This window comes from Neopsephotus bourkii, unplaced genomic scaffold (assembly GCF_033783945.1).
Source record: "Neopsephotus bourkii isolate Nb327-2 ecotype Australia unplaced genomic scaffold, CSIRO-AGI_Nbou_v1 NB_1376, whole genome shotgun sequence".
Classification (NCBI taxonomy): domain Eukaryota; kingdom Metazoa; phylum Chordata; class Aves; order Psittaciformes; family Psittacidae; genus Neopsephotus; species Neopsephotus bourkii.
In genome coordinates, this window is record NW_026901855.1 from 2,625,789 (window position 1) to 2,645,479 (window position 19,691).

The 19,691-nt window shown below is 51.6% G+C and overlaps 2 protein-coding genes across 2 annotated transcripts in view; both read right to left on the minus strand.

Annotated features, from left to right (window-relative positions):
* Positions 1-19,691, minus strand: part of ACYP1 (acylphosphatase 1) — a 428,968-nt gene that overhangs the window by 348,810 nt on the left and 60,467 nt on the right. The window lies entirely within an intron of this gene.
* Positions 565-15,286, minus strand: TGFB3 (transforming growth factor beta 3). Its single transcript, XM_061367423.1, is given in 8 exon segments — positions 565-2,514; positions 4,556-4,709; positions 5,286-5,457; positions 6,275-6,382; positions 7,919-8,048; positions 9,256-9,419; positions 14,567-15,193; positions 15,196-15,286. Coding segments are annotated over 8 exon segments (1,590 nt in total). The 5' UTR covers positions 15,272-15,286; the 3' UTR covers positions 565-2,355.

A 19,691-nucleotide genomic window follows, 5' to 3' on the forward strand; every position in this document is an offset into this window, starting at 1 on the left:
GTGCAAGTGTTCTAGCTCAGCCCTTTGCAACTCCCTCTCCTTGGTTTTGGGTTTTATTCCCCCCCCCCCCCCCTTCACTTGCCCTTCAATTGGATGGGCAGCAGAGGCAGCCCAGGAGGAACAATGACCAAAGAACAGATTGCAGCTTGTAAACCAAAACCTCCCCAGGGGCTGCTGCTAAAAGGAGATTAGAGAATTCCTACACCAACTGGTATCTGGATTTTCCCCCACTCTGCATTGCAGCCACTAAATTTCTGGCCTGTCAGCATGGTAGTATAGTCATACTATATATATTTACTCCCTCCTTGGGCAGACCACAGGAAGCATGGGCATAAAGAACTGTACAGGGCACAGTAGCATTGAAGAACCGATCAGAGCTGTGCCTTCATGACCACACTGATGACAGGTCAAGGAGGCCCAGAGAAACGAAAGGGATAAAGCTAGGCATTAAGGAGTGCCTCTATCAGGGCATGGGTGCCCCAGCCAAACATCACACAGGTTGGTGGGCTCCCTCCAGAGACCCACCCTTGCTAGCCTCTTGCCAACTGGTGATGGTACAGGAAGGGTTGTTTACAGTTTATTGAGATGTTTGAGATTACATGTTATGGCAGCCTGATGTGAGGTATATGGAAGCGGCCACTGTTGTGAAGGGCTTGATGGAAGAGCTGAATTCTGATCTGACCATGGAGAGCCCTGGGCACAGGCGATTAGGATCAGGAACTGGGAGGGGACCGGGAGGAACCTCTGTGGTCTCTAGAACATGACTCTAAGTAGTCATGGTTTGGACAGTCTTAAGAGCAACCTTCTGAGTCTCATGTGGCATTCAAGCACTGGGGACTTTCACCTTTGGGAGTATCTATGGCTGAAAAAGCCCATACTTTTTAGAACAGTGAATTGATTTCTTGCCTGGGCAATAACTCTGAGCTTTTTATGAGCATCTCCAATGTTCATGGTAAATCAGGAGGGGTATGTTTTTTACCTGTGTGTACAAGTCTGTATTGGCAGACCATATATATGCAAATGGACATAAGACATCTGTCAGCTGTGGCAGCTGCACTGCCCTGGTTTTTAAACAGTATTGTTGGAAGTGTTTTACGTTTGAAGGGAGATTTATATGAATCTCTCAAAAGCAGATGCCAGAGGTGATGTGTACATGTCTGAAGGACTAGGGCAACACAGGGCACATAGACACCAGGCACAGTTCGAGGGTACCAAGGAATTACCATTCTGGGTCTTTCTGGCTGACCTAAATTCTGTCTGTTCCTTTGAAGAGACATTTTGGAAAGGGGAAAGATTTTTAGACTGACTGAGTATGCCACAGCAGTAGCAGTTTAAATACAGCAAACCATCTAACCCTCCAACAAACAACTTGCTTGTGAAAAAAAGAGCATCTTCCCTTCCCCCCCCCCCCATATTTGTTTTTTACAATGTTTTTGAGATTACTATTTTTTAAGTCTTGGCAGGTGAGGCCTGGGCCATGTTCAGGTCATCGTGCAGAATGCTCCAAAGCAGCTCACAAACCACGACAGACAAGGGGTGTAACAGTCCTCAGGCCCAATATTCAGGTACCCACAGACATTGCTCCTGCCCTGACCCAGAACCCATATCGCAGAAACTCCAGGAAGGGGAAAAGAGCTGAATGGAGGCATCAGTCCCTCTGAAAATGGTCTCAGCACCCTCCTTCTTTGTATTTGCCCACCCTCAGCAGGCTGGCGGGGGGCTACAGTTTGCTTTTAGAGACCAATAGCCAGGATCTGAAACTGAACTTACAAGTTTGACAGGCAGAGAATTTCAGTTGCAGGACTCCTGGATCACAGCTCTGAGGAACAAAAGCCTTAAGTGTTATTTCTGAGCATTTCTTCTCTCAGCAGCTTCCCTTCTTGGTGCATTTTCTTTCTCTGAAGAAACTTTCAGGGTTTCCTCCTACAAAGGAAACCCTCAAATCTTCAGGCCACTGGGGAGGGCTGAGGCCCTACTATCGCTAAAGCTAGAACAGAAAACATATCCCCATTTCCATTTCCCCTTGCACCTTCTCTTTGTCATTCCCACGCTTTCCCTGCTCAACCACCCAGCACTCAAATCCTCCTCTTCTGCACGAACTGTCCAGCCACTTTGGAGAGTGTGGCCTTCGTGTCACCAAAGTAATTCCCAGAAGGAACATGACATCGCCAACAAGACCAAGAAATGTTCCAGAAGAGATCCCTAAGGGCTGCCAGACCCTAAGCCACAGGGTTTGGCACTCAGCCCTCAGCATGCGTAGTCTCTGACCCACACAGTTCCTTTCATGTTAGCCTGGGAGCAGGAGAGTGGGTGCTGACAGTTTCTCTCTTGGCTTTGGGGGGGCCAGAGTGCCTTTCAGCTGCACTTGCAGGATTTCACCACCATGTTAGAGAGCTGCTCCACCTTGGGGGTCCTCCCAACGTAGTACAAGATAGTGAGTGGCTCCAGGTCCTGGGGAACACAGCAAGGAGAAGCTGATGCCTCAGGGTTCAGCGTGTTGTATAAGCCCAGCACCTGCAGAAACAAAGTAAATGTGGTGAGACAAAGTCAGGAATACATTTAAGCTGGTTGAAGATAGGAAGCAAAGCCAAGAGGTCTCTAGGTGTTTGGACTATGCTCATCAGAGGGTATTTCCCTCAGACAACCAGTACTCCCCTCCTCAATACTTCCTGATTATGGTCTGCCTCTAAAGGGTCTCACTTGCCCTGGCCTGACTCTTAACATACTTTTTAATTGTAATAGCCTTGCTCTGTGGCTGATGCTTAAGGGTTGAAGAAGTGCAAGTATTGTCTCCTTTCATCTCTAACTTAGCATGGTGAACAGTGTCACAATTTTTGCTTTTAACAAGGCTGGATGTAACCAGCCTGGGGCCATGCTGTCTTGGGTTCTGTTAAAGAAACCACAAGAAAGAACATCAATACTGCTTATTTCAACCAACATCCCTAGATAGCACTGCATGGATGCCAATCCTCTTGTGTATCGTCAGTTCCTACACAGCTTTGAACTGTCTGATGCTTCCTTCCTCCACTCCATTCTCCGAATTGCTACACTATAAAGCTGGAGCCAGGAGAATGTCCTGTGGGACCCCACTGGATTCCTCCTCCCAGCTGGCCCTAACCCACAGATGACTGTACACTGCAGCCACGTAACCACTACAGAACAGTTGCCATGTTTCTGGCCACTTCTCAGCAGTAGGCAATTTCTTGAGTTGCAGGTCCAAAACATAATCTCACCTGCACTACTGTGGTCTCATTAGTGCTTATCTGGTATAAACGACAGGGTCTGGTACATTGTCTTTTTAACTACTTTATCTCTGAGGATAAGAAATGCTAAGGAAACATTCTGTTCTATCATCCAGATCCATGTAATCACAGTCATTATGGTAGCAGCAATCTGGGATACTGAGCAAAGTACCCGTGGCTGTACTGCAGGGGTACCACATGCTCTGGGGCCGCTCTACCCAACAGACAGTAGGTTAAAGAGTGGTGAGAAATCTTTTCACCATGTTTTTCCCAAGTGGTGCCAGCAAGCTGTCAGCAGCTATATTGTTCTAAAGGTTTCTTGGATCATTCAGCTGACCTTAACGCTTGATCGTTTCCTTTCTTGCTCAAGAAAGAAAAGAACATTAGGAACATTCTAAAATATCCTTTCTCTCACACTGATTCAGTCCAGTTATCTGGTAGAGAGCTTCTCAGGACAACCAGATGGTAAAGCTACATGCCCATTACCCTTTCTAAGCTGTTCATTCCCCTTCTTGGTCTTGTGCTTTAGTACCCAGCATCTGTTCACTTCTTCATTCCCATAGATTGTTCCCGCTTTTCTATTGCTTTTATTTTCTCCCACTCCAGACAGTAGCCATGCTCAGGTAGTGTTCTTCTCAAAGACTGCCTAGTGCACTCAAGTTAAACAGTTATGCCTAGGTTACCTACGGACATTTGCTTTCTGCCACTTTTTACTCATGAATCTCACTGCCTAGTAGGTTTCACCCTGCCATAGGTCAGATGAGATTTCTACAGCTGCCTGTGCAGAAAGGATACCTTAAGGCATAGATGTGTTCACTTTTGGACATGAACACAGATTTCCCTTCACTTTCAGGCTACAGCTGCCCCTGTGGTGGCAGATGGCAGCTGTGTGCCATGGCACAACAGTTTTGCATGACAACCTGTCACAGAGCGTAGAAAAATCCTCTCTCCAGTGCAAACTCCAGGAGAAATTTAGGCAGAAGTTAATTACCAGAGTTGAAGTTTGATGTGAACAATTCAGTTGATACTCTGGCCATTACCAAGTAAGTACCCTAAAACCATCAGTCCTGCTATTTCACATCTTATCCAAGAGACTGCATCCTCCTCCTCAACATTTGGCTGGAACCAATGACTCAGTATTGATTCCAAAGGAAGCACATTTTCCCGCTGAACCACCTAGGCTCTTCTGCAGTTTCCTTGGCCAGTTTTTTACAAGTATTGATCCAAATTGCTTTTTCTGCTTTGAAGAGACCAGGTGTTGATCACCTGGGGAGATAGGGGGAATTAGAGCCACAAGCCCCGACAGGATGTACCGTGCTGTGAGTGGTGTCTGCGCTGCGAAGGTATGGACAAGGGCCCGAACAAAAGTTAGCAAAGTAGCCCTTAGGCTCGTGGACCCATTTCCAGCCAAGGTCCTGTCGGAAGTCGATGTACAGAGAACGCACACAGCAGTTCTCCTCCAGGTTCCTGAAACACAGTATTAAAACACAGTGAATCTAAAGAGAGGCTTTATATGCGACTGTATGATGTGGTTTCCTGAGCAGAACTTGTACCAGCAGTGCCCAGTGGGATGTGGTGTTTGCCTCCACCACATGCAGAGCAGCAGCACAGGCAAGCAGTGGTGGGCAGCTCAGCAGCCTGGCACTGTTCATGTGGGCTGGCAGGCAGCTTGATCACTGGCCCAGGGAAGCAGCATCCCACTTGCCCACAGGAGCACCTGGCTGCTCTCTGGCACCTGGAGCTAGCAGGGTGCTGCATGGGCGCTTGCCCAAGCTGTGCTCCAGTAAACCACTTGCAAGTTTACTTCAATCCAGTGGCTCAGCCAGAAGCACGAAGCAACTGCTGTGCTAGCCAGCATCCCCTTCTTGGATACCACAAGAAGCAGCTGGCTGAGCTGTGCTCCTCGTGTGGCCCCTGTGGCTCCATGGTGACCCACAACCCCCATGCAGACCTCTGTCTTTCCCAGTGGCGTGAAGTCTCGCCAGGCTTGCCCACCTCAGGCATGGGAGGGACCTCATCACTCCAGGCAGGATTTTCACTTACTGGAAACAGTAGTTGGTATCCAAGGCCCGTTTCTTTCTCTGGCCTCCCAATCCTGGGCTCTCCAGCCGATGTGGGGGTAACATCATCAAGATGAGGTGGGGATTATGCAAGTCTTTCTGCTTCTTCAGGCGCCCCAAGTCCCCACGGCCATAGTCGTCCTCACTGTCAATGCCTTCAGAGGAAAAGAGGATCCACAAAGAAGAAATCAGTGTGGAAGTGGAGGCTGCAACAAGATGTTTCAGTGCATTTAACATTCTCATGCCTGCCCTTAAACCAGACTGAAGGGGATTCAGGCACCACATCCACTCACTCTGGGAACTTCTTCCCTCACAGGGGACCCCTTTAGTCCTGGTGAATCTGACTGCTGCAGGCCTGAAATAGAGGCTTATGGGCCACCTGTTTTACCATTTGCAAACTCATGGTGGGGCCATTAATCCATCCCACTCACTCCTGGCTTCAGTCCCAGGACAGGCAGGAAGATGAATGGTTTAAAGAAGATGTCAGATCATTGGCACTCTGCGGAACAGCCTCAGAAATGGAGCCTGTGGGGGCCAGTGGCTGCAGCCCAGGGCTGCAAGCCAGGAGGTTGCTAGTTCTTAGGCCATCCAAGCCACTGACTCTCTGGGCCACCTCACAAAGGATGCCTGACTTCCTTGTGTTTCTGTCACCCTCACTGGAAAGCAGAGCCTCCATAGAAATCTGAGAAGGCATCAAGCTGCACTTCCCGGAGAGACGTTGAAACACAAAATTACTCCTTTCTGCAGACACTCCTGCAAACCTACCCAGCCTGCACTTACTTTCTTCCATTTCTAGCCTATGTACAAAATAGGTGTACCCATATAATCAACATGCAAACCCTGTGTATGCCTGAAGACAAAAGTTAAGCAATGTATAATGCTCAAATATGCAAAGCGGGACATTGTCTTTCAGTTTAGATACTCCAGGCTTTCCCCTCCCCAACAACCTCTCGTAACCCAGCTCTTTATCACCTTTGAACTTGATCTCCAAGACCTCGTGCAAATTCTCCAAGATGTCCCCGTTGGGCTGAAAAGTGTGGCAAGGACAGTGTATGCTGATTTCCAGGCCAAGGTTGGACTCTGCAAAGAAGACGACTCCATGAGAGACAGTCTTCTACAGCTGGGACAGCTCCTGGCGCAGGGAAGGTTCACTGAGGACACTTACTGTGGTTACTCCGAGACTGCAGGTCAGTCTCAAATTCAAGGATGCTATCAAGAGTTGGGGACAGAAGCTGCCTTGGAAAGGAAAGCAGAATCTTGTGGCTTCACCTGTGCAAAAAGCCTTGCTCTTGCTAAAGGGAGTTTCCTGCACAGGTGAGAAGGTGCTCCTGGTTATGTTTTTTAGGCTATTTAGCATCCAAAAGCATTTGTGAGCTTCAAGGAATTCCATTGGAACACAAGTATTTTGAAGAGCTGTCTGTGTTAAAGCAGTTTTGCCATCCTCAGTACCTGTCTATTCTCTGGCTTCTGGTTAGTGTCTGAAGGAGATGTGAAAAATGAGTGGGTTGGATACGGACAAGTAATTTCACTGGAAGCATTCTTCTCAGCAGCTGCAGCCTCCTGTTCTGCTGAACTGCTAGCGGTCTAAGTCACACACACTTTCCAGAGGCAAGTCTATTTTCATAATAACTTCCTGGATCAGTCATGCTGTGTGGGCCTGACTAAGGGAACATAAGACTCTTATGAAAGCTTCTTTTTTATGTTGTGCCATGAATTAAAACATCTGTCTCCCCGGGGCATTGACGAGGTGCCTAGCACCTTTTTTCTTAAGCACTGTATACTCTGTGATGTCTTGTCAGCTAGCGTGCCTGCCCAGAGCTCACTGCAGTTCCAGCCCTGAACTCTAGCCATCGGGACACAACTTAGCTTGCTTGAAAAAGGAGGAGCTTACAAGCTCACATCTTACCCTTTCAGGGAGCAGCTGCTTGCCAGCACCTGCATTCCAGTTTGCAGTGACACCTCACTTCTATCTGCAAGGCCAGTCCAGTTGTGAGTCATGGTGCCTAAGCTCCAGCTGTAAATGGGGTCAGTGTTCTTGGGGGGAGCTGCCCTGTAAGTAGCTGTTGGGCTGCCCAGTGGTGGCAGAGGTATGTTCTCTGCAGTGCTAAAACCTCCATCTGTCTACATGTGTCAGGCTCTGGTATTTCCTCACCTTTATACAAGACAGCAGCTAAAGAAACTGGGATTCTTGCAGGTTTTTTTTTTCCCTATTGGATTTGCTGTATTCCACATGAAAATTAAACCACAGCAAGTCTAATTTTTTATGTATTACAGATCATAGTTTAGACAAGCAGAGGGGTCCCCTCTGGGCTTAGAATTGAAGAACAAAAAGAAGTTCCAGCACGTCTCAGTGAAAACAATTTCCTCCTCCAGAGGATGAATCCTCATTCTGACTCAGCCCACAGAGCTACACAATGGGGACTCCAGGACAGTCGGTAATTAGCAAACGTCATGCACTGAGGTGGCTCTCTGGGGAGGGTTTGTTCTCAGACTGAAAGGAGCTGCTTTCTATGTGAACCAAGCTCCTGCAGAAAGGGGAGCAGAGACAGGATTCCTGTCAGTGCTGCTCCACATTTCTATGGATGCCTCAACAAACGGTCCAGCTAAGACCCCTACCTCTGTGCAGAAGCCACTCACGCACAGTCTCGGTGACATCGAAGGACAGCCACTCAGGGGAGCCCCGTGTCTGTACATTTCTGCCACTGAGGTAGCGCTGCTTTGCTATGTGCTCATCCGGCCGAAGGATCTGCGTGAAAAGGAGTGGTAGAGAGAATCAGCCAGTGTTGCGCATATAGAAGGCACAGCCTTGGGTCTTTAGTTTTTCCACAGCTTGCTAAAACCTAATTCAGAAGATTGGTCCTGGCAAATGAGACATCAGGAATACACTGGCACAGGTGAAAGGCCATACTTCACAACCAGTGTGGACTTCAGAGTTGCCCAGCAGTGCGCAATACAGCGTCTTGCCATAGGCCCAGGAAGCCTACTGAGTCCTACACTGTGGTGTTTTCATGTGTTCTACACTCTTCAACTCCTATCAAATCACACCCGTGTTGATCAGGTTTGGAGGCCTCTCCCTCTCCTCTGATATCTCTTCCTGCTTCCAAACAGCCACAGCCTGTGCAAAGTGTTCCTTCACACAGGACCCCAAGTTCACTGCACAGAGCACTGAACCTATGGAGAAGCTCTGGATTGCCTCTTTGTCAGTTGTATCATCTGCCGGAGAATTGCTCTGACCTTTGAAGCTGAATTCCAGGAAGCCCTCAAAAGCTACCAGCCATAGGGCAATTAGAGCTGTGCTTTTACTGCAAAGCAGACAGACATTATCCTGTGGGAATGTGCCAGGGAATGCACCACCTGGATGTTGGGACTGTACCAGTTAGCTGGGTGGTCCAGGCCAACCTAAGACCGCTTTGAAACCTGAACCAGGCCTTATTCTGCCAGGGGAGTCCATGAGTTCAGACCAATCTCCAGATAAGTACTGGTGCTGTGAATGGTGCCCCTGAGGAGCTGCTGCTGAAGGAACTTTGAAAGCAAGCATTATTTTTCCAGTAAATCAGTGACAAGACAGCGAGCTCCACCCGTTGGATTAGCACCAACTACTGCGACAGTCAAAGGAACAAAACTGCCAAGGGAGCTAGCCAGCAGATGTGACACAGAGGTCAGGACTGCTCCAGTGGTGAGGGGTTCCCCTTCCAACCCCCATCTCAGTGCAGCAAAAGCTGCAGTGGGTCCCATGCCAGAGTGCCCAGAGCAGCCAGCCAATGTGAGTGGGGAAAGGACAGCATCACACTGTAAAAGGAAAGGTGACTGTATCACTGCGTATGCTGGAAGAAGCCTGGGGTACAGCATGCAGTCTCTCCTGTCTTCTGTGGCCCTGCACATATCACCTGAGGCAGGCGTAAAGAGCCCCTATAATGGGCTCAGGCACAAGGGAAGGTGAGAAGAATACTCACCTGGAACAGCTCAATGCGCTGCTCGCTGCGCTTGGAACTTGGGTTGGGCACACGCAGCACCCGAAACTCGGCCCGGAACAAGTTGGTGCTGTTCTTCTCTGCCGAGGACACATTAAAGCGGAACACGTTGGAGGTGACGCCTTTTGGACAAATGCCCAACTCATCTAGGAGAAAGAAAGATGGAGGACTGAGAACCATAGGTCACAGGGGCAGGATCTCAAATATTTAAACAGTATTTGCAGCTAGTGGGGCCCATCTGCAACAGGGATGATGGTGTGACTGATCATCCTGGGGACATGAAACCAGGGTAATCCCACTGCCATTGAATCCTAGTTTTACAAACCCTGGCATTGTCTCCTACAGTGAAAGCCAGCCAAGTGTCCACAAAGCATGAGGTGTGGAAGATATTTCAGGGCAGTGACTATTGAGTGTGTCCTGAAAGAACTGAGTTTTAAAATCAGTTCTAACTCATAACCTGGAGAAGTAATTCATGAATAGTACTAGATACAGAGTTCTTCAAGGACAGAGTAACAGTGCTGAGAGGCCTGTGGAGGTCAGACACATGAACAGGAAATGTTCTGTGTGTCGATGTATGCCCGCTGAACAGAAAAATACCTTTCACAGATGCCCCAGAAAAGAGCTATGCGGTCCAAAACGGAGTCTACAAGAGAAAATAAGCTTCTCTTCAATGGAACCATTTTGGTCCCATGGAAAAATCTTTGTTGTTCCTCTGCTATTGACCTCTGTTAGCCTTCCAAGGCTCTAGCATCATTAAGGCTTCCTGCAGACAAGACACAGCAGTTCCTGCTCTACGCCCACATGCAGGTTTGTTTGCAGCCCTCTTTTATGAGCTCTGTTGTCCAGTGCTACATGAGGCTCCCGTCAGCTGATAGTTGTTTTTTTAACAAAGAAAACAGAAAGAAAAACTATCCCCTGTTCTCAGCCACAGTTCCAGCTGGTGACAGATAGGCTAGAAACCCCAACAGAAGCAACCTTCCAGCTGATTCCTGAAGCTGGCCCCTCTCTACACAAACGCTACTGTCTCTAGGGGGAAACAGCACCTGAGCACTAAAGACCACTTCCCACGCCAGGTTCTGGTTTGAGCAACACTGATGCACTTCCAGAGTCATGTCCATGAAGATGAAGGTTGCTTTCCTGCACTAACCTCAGATACAGCAAGCAGGAGGCTAACAGTTTGCAAAGATGTATTCTTTGGGAGCTAAAGTTTTACTCAGTAAGTTAAAGCTCACACTGGGCTTTAACTGGAGGTGAGGGAGGGGGTTTGTCATTTATACCACTGAATGAACAGCTTCCCATACAGGAAAGTCTCTGGCTGCTATTGAAGAGATGGATGTTCAGCAGTCCCAGACCAGACCCCACTGCAGCCATGAGCTGATACGCTCAGCTCAACAACCCTGCAGTGCGAAGAGTACACCGAGCCATGTGAGGATGCCCACTGTGGAGACTCCACCACTGTGACCAGTTCTAGGTTTTATGCCACAGAAAAGCACAATAGAAAACCCAAACTCTGATCTCATTAACTGCCCAAAGGCTTCCTAGCTGAAGTCTAACACTGGTAACTGTTCTGCATCCTAGGCTTAGGTAGATGCTGTGTTTTAATACCCCCCTTAAGCTGTTTTGCAGTCCTAGCTCTATTAATAGTGCTGTTAATAGCCTGCTCTTCCATTTCATACCTGGCTGCCTGTCCATGAGGGGTGTGCCAGTAATGCCTTAAATCAGAAATTCCTTTCTAGATCAGACCAGTGGTCAGCCTAGCCCAGTATCTGTTTGCAGCAGTAGTGCTTTATCTGACAATCTGTTCAGAGGCTGCAGATCCAGTCCCACACCACAGTGCAGATGAGAGGCAAAATAAGTTTTTGTTTATCCTTACAATTTATGGCTGTTAGGCAGCCATGGTGGTTAAGAGATTACTGTTATCTGCTGTATTTTCTCTGCTGTCCCCATACTGCCTTCTACCTACTTACTTCACCAGCAAGGTGCCGGTGTCTTGGTAGACCTTCCTAGTGGGAACAGTAATAGCTGTCTTCCCTAAGAAGTTTCATGTTCCCTTCATACCCTGGGAACAAGCTGTTTGTGATGGGGAGATGGACATGCATTCTGTGTTTCACTGTGAACACTGTGCGGCTGGTGCCTGCTTCTCGCAGCAGTGTGTCCAGGATACAGGTCGCACACCAGGTTAGCTGGTTGCTTTGGGGCAGAGTACTTTCTGCAAGAGGGCACACACAAAGGAGGCAAGGGGATTTTTTCAGGGAACTTGGTCCAGTCCCAGCTCAGGTGTGTTAATCACACTGGAATCCGGATGTGCCCACCTTCCACCTAACAGCATGGAGCAAAGCCTGCAGGCTCTTCCAGTCCACATCACTCGGCGGCAATAACCGAGCCTGGAGACAGGGAATCTGACACCCTGTGTACCCATGCCAGGCTGTGTCTCACACGACAGGATGTATCCTCACCATCAGACCCTGCTATTAGTGTGGAACCCAGACAGCCCTGAACCGTTGACTGCAAGAACGCTGAGACCAGTAGCCTCTTAGGGTGGACAACGTATTACAGAGAGCAGGTTCGTCTGGAACCTTCCCTTTTCCTACCATTGCTTTCAGTGAGGTGCACCTTCTCCATGTGCTGCCCATCCTACACAGCTGCTGTTCCTGGCAAGCCCCAAGAAGGCTGACAGCTGTGCCATCAGAGTTTGATGTCAAGGAAGAGCAGGCTGTATGTGAGCAGGTATTGCTTCACCCTATAGTACACCACTGCTACTTCAAGGTGTTCCATGCCAAAGCTGAGCAATTTTGCATTAAAAAATATTGATTCTTCTGGAACTTCGCAGGTCGCAAGTTTGGAGGGAAGAGACAGTTGGCCCCAGTGACCCATGGCTTTGATTGCCTTGTCTCTCAAGCTGGCTTGGAAAATGGCATCTGTTTTTCCTCTGGAAGGTCAGCAAAGCCCTTTGAAGGACCACTGCAGATGCTCTCCGAATTTGAACCTAACCAAATCAGTGCTTAAGGGGGTCTGAACCCCCATGAGTTTTAGAAGGACCTTGCACTGAATGGCTGGTCAAGACAGAGTTATTCTCTGAAAGAAAGTCCCCTGTAATTCAGGAAATGAGCCTGAGAGGCACAGCAGGAAAACCATTCTGTAAGTCACTAAACAGCTCAAAGTAGGGATGGGGAACCTGGTCCTGAATATCCTTCCTTCCTAGAAGGATGGGGCTCTTCACGCTGCTATTTTTGCTCCTCAGCTCTCCTGACATTTGGGCCTGAAGTCTTTGAGAAGGATGAGTTATCTGTGCCAGCGAGCTGCTTGACTAATAGTTTGGAGCTAGAACAGCTTGTGTGTATGCGAGTGTGCGTGCACACACGCTTCAGACTTGCCTGTCTCGTCCTCGCAGTTCCCTCAATGGAGCAGTCCTCCCCTTCCCCCAGAGGAGGCTGCCCCTGGCTCAGTGCGTGCTCTGAGATCACCACCTGGCACAGGGACAGAGCCATGGGAAAGTTGAACATTGGCCACTTCTGAAGACACGGGGCCAGATTCAGCTGTGGTGCAAGCGATGAAACTCCCCAGGTTGCAGAAAGAGTGCGTCTCCTGACACTGCAAACTGTCTGCAGCGCGGCTCTTCTGCTGTGACCCAACTTCAAAGTTTCCTCTTTCTCCGGTGGTAGCATCTGTGCTGCCCACTCCCAGGAATTCAACCTCAGCACTACTTGGTCTTTTGAACACGCTGCTCAGCACCTTGCCCCAGTGTCCTACAGGGACAGGTTCATTCATTTCCACAGGAATCTTCCCCAAACCCCAGTCCTTCCTCACTGTTCCTTCTCATGCACCGCATCTTCACTCCTCTTCCCCCTCTGCTTCATCCAGCTCCACTCCTCTGACTTCATTTCCCGCTGCTGTGCTTTCCCTGCTTCCTTCCCCAGAACACACTGGTTCACAGTGAGCCTGTGCTATTTTTCACAGACACTTGGTTTCCCCATGTATTTTTAGAATTTCCCAAACGACGCTTCAGTAGGTCAAAAATGCTGAAATACGGGTAAGCTGCTGTACTCCCTGCGCCTTCTGTTCCTCGGGTCCTGGTGTCTCCTGAGCTAAGAGCTAATCATATAACCATATGGAGTGCAGTCTGCTAGTTTAAGTGAATTTGTTGCATTACCACACTGTAACTCTTATTCCAGCTCATCGTATGTCAAGATTAACATAAACCTGGCAGAGTAAATGCATTCTGAGGCTGCCTGTATCAAGTCACAGCTCCTCCCCAGAACTGCTAGCATTCAAATCTTGTCCCCAAGACTGCACTACCTCACAGGAGGACACCCCAGATAGTGGTACGACTGCACGCCTGCCAACATCTTCCAACCCTAAGCAAAACCTGAAAGGTTTGCTTCTGCCTACATGTGCTCAGCATCTGCAGTCTGCTTGGGGTTCATGCCTGCTCAGTCTCTGTCTTTGCATCTGCATCTGCTCAGCTTTTGCACCTGAATCTGTTTAGTGTCCGCATCTGGGCCTGCTCATCATCTGTTCCACACCTGCTCAACATCTGTCGTGTTTCCTTAATGCCTGTGTTCTCTTGGGGGTCGCCTTGGCATCACTGTCTGCTCTGCACCTGCTCAGCATCCCTGTTATCTTCCACTCACTCTCTGAAGCCTCACACTACCAGAGTAACACTTTGGACAGTGTAACTCCAGTCAGCAGCCTCAGCAGCGGGTCGTGTCCCCACCCCCCACTACGGACAGTGTGAGTGCTGCAGAGACCGAGCAAGTTGCCCGTATCTCTGCGGCAGGCGCTGGAGCTTCAGCAGGGAGGAGTCCGTCTCTACCTGCCCGTCACCAAACACGAGACCCGCACCTTCTCCCAGCCCAGTGCGCAGCGTTCACTCCACACTCAAGCTGCACCCCACCGCCGCATCCCGCACACGTCCGGGCTCCAGACACTGGCTGGCCCCGCCGCTCCCGCCTGAGGCCTGGGCCGATGCTGCCCCCGGAGCCGCAACCTGGCCAGGGGCAGCTCCCGCCCCCAGCCCCGCACCGTCCTGCCGGTGCTCCGCGCCCGCTGCCCTGGGGCTGCCCCGCCTGGCATGGGCAGCGCCGCGCACCCCCCGTCCCCGCTTGTCCCCGCGGGGAGGCGGAGAAGCCCCCCCCAACGCACCCCCTTCTCGCGTTCCCACCCCGCCGGGAACGCGGCCCCTCCCGCAGGGGCCCGGCGCCCCTCGGCCCCCCCTCCTCCGCGGCCGGGATCCCGGGCAGGCTGCCTCGCGGGCGCGGCACCCCGGCCGGAGCGGGGGGAGCCCAGCACTTACTGTGCTCGGGAAGGCCCTGGATCATGTCAAATTTATGGATCTCTTTGGCATAGTATTCGGATTCGGTGTTGTCCTGCGAGCAGCTCTCCTCCTTCTCCTCCTCCATCTCTTCCAGCAGCTCCCGGGTGCTGTTATAGAGGGCCAAGATCTGGTAGGGCACATGGGCCGGCCCCACGGTCTCCGGGGGACTGGTGAGCCGCAGCTTGCTCAGGATCTGGCCCCGGATGGCTTCAACCCTCTTTTTCTTGATGTGGTCCAGATCCAAGGTGGTGCAGGAGGACAGCGAGAGGCTCACAGTGGCAAAGCTCAGCAGGCACAGCAGCACCAGCGCCCTTTGCACGCACATCTTCACGTGTGAGGGGGCGGCAGCGGGGGCCCCCGGGAGCGGCCCGCGGGCGGTGGCGAGCGGGCGCGGGGGACCGGGCGGTGTGCTGGCAGCAGCCTCCCCAGATCCCGCAGGCTGAGGTTTGGCGAGGAGGTGCATGAACTCACTGCGCCGTGCGCGACTCAGGACTTCCAAGAAGAGCTGGCAGCGCTCCGCAAGGAGAAGCGGCAGGCGCCGTGCCTCGCCTCGCCGCGCTCCTTCCCCATGCACCGCCCCGCGTCCCGCGGAGCCGGGGGCGCCCCGCCGCCGCACGTGTCAGCGGCCCGCGCCGCCCCGCCGCCGCGGGGGGAGCGCCGCGCCCGCCCCTCTCGCTGCACCATTCATCCCCTCGCCGGGCCCCGTGTCCTACATCGCCCGGTGCCTGATCCCCCGGCCGGGAGAGCGGCACCGCGGCGCTCCCGGCACAGCCGGGAGCAGCTCCGCCGGGCCGCCCGCTGTGCCCCGGCCGCGCACCGCACCGAAACGCGCCGCTCCGCTCCGCCCCTCCCCTCCCGCGCACACTGCGTCTCCCGCGGCCTCGCCGCTTAAATTTTATACCTCCCTCCCATGACGTCCCCGGGACGGGGCTCGGACGGGGGAGGGAGCTCGAAGCCCGGCCTTCCCCCGCAGCACCACGCTGACGGCTTCAGCAGCAGCGCACCCACCGCCGCCCGCCCTCCTCCTCCTCCTCCTTCTCCGCGGCTACCTCCCCCTCCCCTTTGCGGGACCCCGGCGGCGCCGGGCCCTTGAGCCCCGGGGCCAGGCCCCTCCGCTGCGGGGCGGCCCCGCGCGTCCTCCGACGTGGCCTCCGCACCGTTGCCGCGGCGGCGTGCGAGCTCCCCCTGCTGGCAATCGCAGCGGCGGGTGCGAGGCGGCGGCGGCCGGGCCCTTCGCGGTGGTCCGGCGCGGGTTGGCGGGCGGTGCGAGGAGGCCCCGCCCGTTTCCAGCTGCGAAATCGCGTTAAAAGCCGCTAAAAATACTCCGAATAGTTTCCTGATGCGGTGCTTTCCGAGGGAGGGAGGGAGGGGCCTGGCCGGGTGGGCAAGGGTCTGCGGCACCCGCGTGAGTCCCGGGCCCGAGGGGGAAGCAGCAGGCAGGCAGGCAGGGTAAAGTCGTGCGGCCCTGGAGGTAGGTGGCCGCTGCAGCGCCGAGGGGTCCCCACCATGGCAGCCCGCTGTGAGGGAAGGAGCTGCTTCAGGCACCCGCTGCCCTCGGCGGGGAGCTTACTGCACTTTGCAACTACCTGAAAGCAGGTTGTCGTGAGGTGGGGGTCGGTCTCTTCCCAAGTAGCAAGCAGTAGGACTAGAGGTAGCAGCCTCAAGCTGCACCAGGGCAGGTTTCGATTTTACATTAGGAAAAACTTCATCATGGAGAGGGTGGTCAGGCATTGGAACAGGCTGCCCAGGGCACTGGTGGAATCAACATCCCTGGAAGTGCTCAAACAGTGTAGATGAGGCATTCTGGTGGACTTGGCAGTGCTGAGGTAATGGTTGGACTTGATGATCTTCACGGTCTTTTTCAACCTAGTTGATTCTATGATTCTATGGCTGACAAAGCACCATCCCAGCTGGGGTTCAGGTCCATGACCTGGGCATGTATGGGCTCCTCTCTGGGACATGCCCTGGCCATGGGCACCCACCATGCCAGCCTTCCTCCTCCCTGTCCCACACCACACCTGTGCCTGCTGCCCTGCAGCCCAGGGGCTCCTGGTCCCTGGAGTGAGCTCCCTTCTGCCTTGACCTAGACACTGCCCCAGGCACGCAGTGACTCCCCACTCACCCCCCAGCCCTTCTCCTGAGGCCTGCAGAGGGGCACCTGAACACTCAAGTGTTCTGGGGCAGGATGGTGGCTTTATGGCTTCACGACCCCGCACAGCCGGGGGCAGCACTGGCTGTTTTGCCTAAGAAGAAGCCGGGAAGTTCAGGCTGACTGTGCTGCTGGGAAGGTGCGGCAGGGACAGCTGCTGCAGGGCTGCGGGTGAGGCAGGAGCTGGGCACAGCTCCCCGCAGAAACAAGTCCTGGGGTCTTCTTGCTCTGGAGAGGTGCACCCCAGGAGCTGGAAACACCAGCAGGGCTTCGGGGAGCCTTGCTTTGCTGTGTGGGGTTGGGAGAGCAGAGCCAGCTCAGAGGCCAGCTCCTCACTGAAGACATGGAGTGTGCAAGAGGTTCAGAGGAAATCCATGGGGCAGCTCAGGGTGCTTGATGCCTGGTGAGCCCATTCCCTGCAGCTCTGGGGAGACCAAACAGTGAGCTGCTCACAGTTTGTGTGTGCTTTGCTTGGGGATGAGGAATAAATAGTTCCTTGATGGAGCAGACAAAGATGTAACAAGATCTAGTGGCTCTAAGATGATGTCAGACGAACCATGACTTGGAGTAAGGTGCAAAGTCTGAGGGCTGCTATTAGATATCCATGGAATATTTTTATGTAGATCGGGATGGATATTTCCCCAAGCACTTTTAAAATGAATTCTGGATGCTTTTCTGCTCTGGGACCTCCTCTATCCTGCATCAGGTTGGAGGTCACACTAAATGCAGTAGAACTGATTGCTTTGGACTTCAGTAATCCATTTGCTACAGTGCTACATTGTGAGTTATTAGTTAAGATGGAGATAAGTACAGGAATTATGAGAGATTATAGAGTTCCCCAGTGGCTGGTCCCGGGCCTAGTTCTTATTAATGATCTTGGCACACTGAAATGGATGTATTAATGAAATTGGCTTCTGATCCGAATTTGGCAAGCATTGTAAATACAGGGGAGGACTGGGATATCCTATAGGAGCAGGTAGGCAATTTTGGTGGCTGAGACTGTAGAAATGGGATGAAATGCAATAGTATAACATGTAAGGTTATGTTGTTGCTAGCTGAGAGCAGACTTTTCTGTTGCAAGTTGGCAGCAGGGACTTACTGCTTGGAAAGAACAGTGGAGAAGGATGTCAGTGTGAGGCAGGTTCCAGTATTAGGCTGTTCAGTTTCTGCTCTGGGCATTGCTCTCTCTCAGCTGAGGTGGGGAAGCCCCACAGTTTGATGTGCGCTGGAACCGCCGCTGGTGGCTGCAGGCAGCAGTCTGTAACAGGTTGCACATCTTGGACGCACTGGAATCCAGCTGGGCTGAGAGAGAGCCCAGCAGGGCTACTGAATGTGTGAGTATTGTAGGAAGTATTTCACATTTGGCAACGCTGGCTGGGGTTTGACAGCCTGAACTGGGGCTGATGTAACCCAAACAGCATCTGTTCTTGGGGAGATCAAGAGATGCAAATGTGTGGGCCTTTTCTGCCTATCAAAGCCCCTTACACCTTCAAGAGGGAGGAACCTCCTGTTTGAAGCTTTGACATTATTAGGAGATTTTGTCCTGCAACTCACATAAATAACAGAATATTTGCAATTGTTTCCCTCCTCCAAAACCCCTTAAAGATGGACCAAATACTTTGGGGTGTGTGGAGAAAAAAAGTTGCAGAAAAATCACACCAGCGTGCTTGGTGCTGCCAGTGTGCTGCTAGTGTGGAGCAGGCTACAGCAGCAGTCCTTGCTGCATGTTCTGCTTCCCAGTGGAAGCTTAATGTTTTCAATGAACTGGCACATGTTGAAATCAGGAGTCTGGCTGTCCGCCTGATACGAAAACTGGGTAAGGAAGAAAGGCGCAGCACTGTGTCACTGCTTGCTACTGGAATTGCCCTGCATCCCATAAATCCTACTGCTGCTTAACAAAACCTGCTCTGAATAAGGTGATCCTTGTTTTCTCCCACAGTAGTGCTACCATGTGGGCCTTCCACCACTGCTGTAGCTTTAACTAGGTATGTATGCCCTTGCCCTAAAGGTTGTCTAGGACCAGGAGCATGTGGGAGGGCTCAAGTGTGATTGCTTTCCCAGACTCTCCTGGCTTTCTCTCAGATAGGAGGATCAGACACAAGCTCCATTCATAGGTCCAGTCCAGTAATCAACAGCAAACACCATGTGAGTGGTGGACCCTGTTAGTCGATTCTGCGTGACAGGGTTTGGGTTGAAACCAGATGGAGAGAGTCCATGCTTAGGTGTAGAAACTTGTCTGTGAAAGAAATGCCTGCGTAGTTCTCACTTGCTATTTAGATGAGAGGGGGTGGCAGCGCTGTGATTTACAGTGAGGCAAACTCACTGAACTGAAAAACTGAAACAGTAAGTTGAAAAACTGAACAAGTAAGGCAGGCTGAGAGCTGAGAACACACCTGAAACTGGGAAAGAGAAACCCTGGCACCACGGATCTGGACAAGAAAGGAAGCAGGCACAGAAAATGGCTTTAGACAGCCACAGCAGCACCAGACATTCATCCTGTTACCTGTCTCCTCCTCAGTTGAGTGGAACTGCTCAAGGCTCAGGATCAAGTGCTGCCTGTGGTGTCACCAGTAGAACAGAGAATTAATCTGTTCAAAAAAGGTAACCCCAATGTATAAAGCAAGTGAGATCCATTTTAGCCACCTCATGAAATGATGGATGAAAACTTTTTTTCCACTGTTGCTCTCCCCAAGCAGGCAAAAATGTGTCAGGGTGGGTGACAAATCTGGTTCCAATGAGTGGATGAGTATAGAGGGACTCAAGGCAAAACAGATTTTAGGTTCCATTCTTTCTGCATGTCTGCTATTCTCTCTCATCAGGTATCTCTGAAGTCAGAAGTCAAAGGTCTGAGGCAAGTTTTGATTCCCCAAAGGCCTAAACATTTTCTTTCCTGCACGTGGACTTCACACTCCTTCAGCTGGCCTGAGATTCCTGTCACACAGGTGGGCAGCAAGC